This window comes from Pelophylax lessonae, assembly GCF_965119305.1.
Source record: "Pelophylax lessonae genome assembly, chromosome: 4".
NCBI classification, from domain to species: domain Eukaryota; kingdom Metazoa; phylum Chordata; class Amphibia; order Anura; family Ranidae; genus Pelophylax; species Pelophylax lessonae.
The window spans coordinates 557,630,956-557,637,059 of NC_138771.1; the positions used below are offsets into that span (position 1 = coordinate 557,630,956).

Genomic DNA, 6,104 nt, shown 5'->3' on the forward strand with positions numbered 1-6,104 from the left:
GTGCTGTATCTTCCTAAAGATGTAAACCCTATTTCAATCCATATCATGGTTTTTGGCTCACACATACTGCAATACTGGTTCAAGCTGGCCATCTGCGCCAGAGTAAGCTTTCTCTGGCCAGTCTGTACTCTGCCCTGAAAAATGGTTAGAAATATGTAAGTGTGTATAGTAGTGTGCAGAATTACAGAACTTTCAGTGTTAACATGTGGTAACACCCCTTTTGCACCTGATGTGTTTTATATATATATATATATATATATATATATATGTATATGCATATGTATATATATATATATATATATATGGATTTATGTATATATATATATATATATATATATATATTTATATATATATATATATATAATATGGATTTGAGCACAGATAAGCAGAGACATCTCTCCATTTCTATTGTATAGTGTAGGTCAGTTGCCAAACCTGAGTCTGTAACTCTTCTCCAGCTATGTCTGTCTACCCAATCTTGGCACTATATGTCCATCAAAGTATTATATAAGCATATACGTATTTGGCATTTTGCAGAGTAAAGTAGGAACTTGCCAGAGAGAGATTACTTTGATGCAGCCGAACCAGCTTAAACATGAATTGCAATGTATGTGAATCAAGATTCTAATTTTCATGAAGAAGTTTGCTAGAAATATTTAAGGGCATATTTGAATTTGCTAAAAATGAATTCAAAATTTTCAGTGGTAATGTTTGGAGGTGGTATATACAGTATACAGTATGTAAGCTATTTGGATTTGAGCATAAGCATTTCTTTTCCACTTCAAGGTACCCATGCACATGCAGATAAGTCCCATTTTAGACCTGTATGGGCCACCTTTCCCTTTTGTTACCTCTGTAGATATTGCCTATAAGGAATAGAAGATGTGATCAGTATGTATGAAGGTTGCTCTGTTTGTTTATTGCAGCTCTTGGGTATCTGGAACATACGTATACTAGTAAAAAAGTGTCTAGAAAGCACTAGTACCAAAACAAGTCAAGCTGCCAGCACAACATAATTGATAAACAAATTATAAAATAACAAGTGGAAGAAAAACGTGCAGCGCTAATAAATGTACATAATATACAAAAGTACAATTGAACATATATATATAAAATATAGGATATTGTGAAATAAAGTCCAATACTGAAATAGGGATTAAAAAAGCACAGACATCATCAGAGGATATTGCTCGTCTGTGCGGACGATACGCGTCAGGAGCTCGCAGTAGAACTTCCTTTTAATACATTGCCTGTTACCATGTGATTCTTGTAAGTGCGATTCCTTTTATTTCATTAAAAGTTTTTAGCTATATTACGCTATGTGCACTCCTTTTTTTGGTTTTCATGTCATCTGGTCTTGAGAGACTTCCATCCCTCTGCCTACCACCTTATGAGCTGAAAACTACTTCCATGGTAATGATCGTAGGAGGAATCAGGATCACCTTGTAAAGCCTGAACAGGTCTGTTTGCTATATGGCAATTCAGACCCATTTGATCTGGTGAGAGCCCACTTTTACTGTTCACTTGGTGTTGGGATTCTTTTCATCACGTTTGGATTTATATATGTATACCAACAAGATGGATCACTTCTTTGGGACTTTTATTTAAGCCCTATTTCAGTATTGGACTTTATTTCACAATATCCTATATTATATAAATATATATGTTCAATCGTACTTTTGTATATTATGTACACTCATTAGCGCTGCACTTTTTTCTTCCACATACGTATACTACCAATAACCATCAGATTTGGCTATCAGTGTGAATATCTACATCGGTTAATAATCCAACAATCTTCCTCTAAGAAGAGGTCTTGAGTGGTCCACACTACAGGTGTATTACATAGATTTACTACTTTAGGGAAGTTACTGCACATATGAAAAGGGTTGAGAATGAGTTTTGTAGTGTTATACACTGTAAATTGTGACAGATCCAATGAGCCAATGGCCCCATGACTAAATGATTGTAGAAAGTAGCAGTACAATGATGTTCTGCAATTTTTAGTTGGCAATGAGACCTTTCTCAAGAACCGCTTATATCTCATCCCCTGCCTTGATATCCCAGATAAAGTTTAACACAAATTTAAAAAAGCCCAGTAACAAAACACTTTATCCAACAAAACGACTGTATAAAATTTGTACAAACATCTTTATTTACATACATTTATATAAATTGTACATAGACATTTTTTGGAATGAATTTGACAATATGGTCACACTTTGGTCTTTACCCTTTTTTCTCTAAAACATTGTCGGCTCTTATACTCTCAGCTGTGGGAATTTTGTGTGACAATACCATGAGATTTATGAGTTTGACAGCTCTTTGTTGTCTTCCCATACCCTAATCAGCCTGTTAGTGCAGCACAGAATGACCAAAGAGGCAGACGACAGGGATATAGAAGAACAGAAAAATGTGTGCATGATGATTGCTAACAATCAACTGCAAGATGTCATTAATATGACTGTTGGAATGCAAAATCCTGATATCTGATTCATTTTAGATTGTAAGCTCTAACGAGCCGGGCCCTCTAGTTCCTCCTGTATTGAATTGTATTGTAACTGTATTGTCTTCCCTCACATTGTAAAGCGCTGCGCAAACTGTTAGCGTTATATAAATCCTGTATAATAATAATAATTACTGTTGTCTACAACTAATAACTTTCTGCCCTTACTTAATAAATTCTATATGATGAAAACATTTTACGTGTACCAAACCTCACTTTTTAGGGAATTGGTTTTATTATATTATACTTCAAGGTAGCAGTTCTCTCTATGAGGTTGATTTACTAAAACTGGCCAATCAGCTTCTAACTTCAGTTGTTTCAATTATGCTTTGACAATAAAACCTGGAAGCTGATTGGTTTCTATGCAGACAGAGCTGCACCAGATCTTGCACTCTCCAGTTTTAGTAAATCAACCCCTATTTTTCTCATTTTCAAGGTAAGACTAAAGCAGGTAAGGTAAGCTAATGAAAGGTAAGGTAAGACTAAAGCAGACAGATATAAAAAAAAACTGCAATTATGATTTCAAGTATTTATTATATAAATTTACTATAATTTTTTATGCAACCATTTTAAATTAATATCAGCCTTTAATCCCTTGTACAGAAGCACTTAGAGAAGAAGGCCTTGCTGTTTACTGTATTCACGCATGCTAACATGGAACGTGCTGATAGGAGGAGAATTTAGAGCGAGCAGAGGACAATTCAGAGTGAATGAGGGGTGATCTGCTGCTCCTTCACTGTCCAATCACAAGCTAGGGCCAAGAGGTTACCTAGCTATATTGGTTAACTGCAGCAAAATAAAAATCAGGTCAACTGTATATTTAGCTTTTGCCTGGAAATCGGCTTTAGGATTTTTAGCCTGCTAGGAAATTTAAGCATATCATTTAGCAAGAGGGAAGACTTATATGTTTGAAATTTCAGACTTTTCATCATCAAGCAAAAATACCACGCATCCTACAATGTCCACATAAATCTATGGAGAACTCAGAGATAAGTGACACATAGCTTGACCAAATGGCAGAAATGTAGATTAGTGTATGTATTCTGTTGTCACTCTAAAACCCAGCCAAATTAGCATAGCATGCTCACACCTGCTAGGGTAATCCTGCTGTCTCACCTCTTTTTTGTGTGCTGAATAAGACACTGATAGCAAAACTATAAAACAAACATAGCTATCAAAGCTGCATCCTTCATGGTCCTGAGTAACACAGTGACTCCAAATTGTCGCAAAAATTATGTAAGTGCACTTATTCCATAAAATAGTTGACAGCCTATTAATTATTAATATAAAATGTAAGACCTTATAATATTAAATAGCACCTGATACAGGCTGCACCCTCTTTTTATGAGAGTAGAAATATTCATTATAAAATATAAGATGTCAATAATTAAATATCCCATTCCTTTTTGATCCCATACCTTTCTGACAGACCCCCTTCCCTGAAGATTAATGTAAGATCAGATTTGACAGCCTATGATGAATGTAAGAAGTCCATCACTGTGGCAGACATGTTTCAGTATCAATGCGGAACACTCAGAAATGGCTTATGCACAAGTGCTTTGATGTGTACTGGAATTACACTGTAGTATTGTGCATTAGGCACCCTTGGGGCACTGAAAGTGCACAGCCCTATAAATGCCAAACTTGTCAGTACTGACTACATTTAGGCAGCCCATACATTGTGCAATGTTCTTTCCTTCAACCATGGGTTGAAGTAAAGAAAGTTGCTGAATTCCCTCATCAACACAGTCTGTGTTAGGGGAATCCCACAGCACTATTGTGTTCTGCCGGAGGGGAATGTGGGAAGCCTTCCCCACCGGCAGAATACAATGATCACTGCTGCCTGGCCTATAGAAGTGATTGGGTGATTGGTTATTTTGAAGTTGATCGATGGATTGACTTCAGTACAACCAGCCTGCCCATAGATGGATAGAAATTTGTCTGGTTTAGCAGGAACATTGATCCATCTATGCCTGGCTTAAGACTGAGATTGCTAAACACCAAGAGAGGTTTAGAATACATGCTGAAAGAACTGGACATGGGCAACACCCCACTGGAGAGATCTTGCTTTACTTCCTGTATATTTGGGACAGGAAAGCACAGGCAGCAATAACAACATTGCCAAAAATTCTAACCCTTCCATACTCTACTAAAATGTGTTTTTGTGTTTGACTAATCGCTTTCTGTCCTCACTGGGAGTAAAGTTAAATCTCCTCAATAGGGACAAAGCAACTACAACCACAAGAGGGGTCTAACACTTCCCTGCTCTATCTAGCACATGATAAAATGTTCAGATGAAGTCTATCTAGGATTTACATTTTTGTTTTGGGTAGAGATATGTGCTGACAAGACAGTTACATGTTCTAGCAAATAGCAAAGGATATCTGATTTCTCTTCTGGCCTATGCCACATGAGGCTACACCCATACCCTCTGTTTGAACCCCAACCATCAATTACCAAGGGGTACTTTAATCTTCTTACTTCTTCTAGGTGGTACTACCATAATACATCCCCCCTGGAATCAACATATAAAACATAATTATAAAAAAAATATATTAAAATTTGGGATGTCCAAAGTCAATCCTGAATTTGATCACCACAGTGGTGGATGCCAGCCTGCCAAGTAGTATAAGTATGGGTAACAGTGGTAGTTTTGGTAGAAGCTGAGGAGAGAGTTCCGGCTCAGATCTCCATCACGGCACAGGACAGGGAGAGATGAGGTCTTGTCCAGTTCCTCCAGGTCAGTGGCCAGCTGTTTCCTCTTTGTTTTATATCTTCGGTTCTGGAACCAGATCTTCACTTGGGTCTCAGTTAGCTTCAGGCTCTTGGCCAGCTGGGCTCTCTCTGGAGCGGACAGGTATTTCTGGCTGGAGAACTTTCTCTCCAGCTCTATCACCTGGGAATGTGAGAAGGCAGCACGGGACCTCTTCTGGGGCTGCTTGGGCATTTTATCCTCCTCCAATGTAGGCTGCTGAGGTGATTCAAAGTCCAAGCGCTCCGCTGCCATCTGATCTTCTGCTAGAGGGGACAGAAGAGGACAGTTGTAGTTAATACATGTTCAGACAAGTCTGATTGGAGATACAAGAGAAAAATGTTGTGTTGTTCATAGCAACTAAAAAGATGGTAGTTATTTTTCTTTTGCAGGGTTACAAAACAAAATGCCCACTTTGTTCAGGTTGGACTAAATGCTGGTGTAAATATACCCTTACATCCCAATGGCTGCAACCGCTGATCGCGAAAAATTTTCCAACAAGCCTGTTTGATTTCTGTTGAGTGGAAGTAGCTACACATGGATCAAAATCTGCCCGGGCCCCGCCTGAACCAGTCAAATTTGGATCCATCTATGGCCAGCTTAAAGGAATAGAGATGGGTCACATAGCAAGGTGAATGTTCACTAAAGTTAAATGACACACAAGCAAAGATCCTGTTTTTTTTTTAAGTCCCTTGCTCATGATTTGGTATATAGGTGTCCTTTTATGAAACGGAGATGAGCAGTGATCCTGCTGATCACAGCTCATTTCCGATCATTCTCAGTTTATGAAACAGAAATGATCGGGGGAGAACATGTTCTTCACTGATCCTCTCTTCACACGGGAAT

At 38.0% G+C, this 6,104-nt stretch overlaps 1 protein-coding gene across 1 annotated transcript; it reads right to left on the minus strand.

Annotated features, from left to right (window-relative positions):
* Positions 1 to 5,099: 5,099 nt before the first annotated feature.
* Positions 5,100 to 5,516, minus strand: NKX3-1 (NK3 homeobox 1; the record flags this gene model as incomplete). The annotated part of the gene is made up of 1 exon (XM_082256543.1): positions 5,100 to 5,516. The coding sequence occupies exon 1, from the start codon at positions 5,511 to 5,513 to the stop codon at positions 5,100 to 5,102; it is 414 nt and encodes a 137-aa protein (XP_082112669.1). The 5' UTR covers positions 5,514 to 5,516.
* Between the last annotated feature and the right edge of the window lie 588 nt (positions 5,517 to 6,104).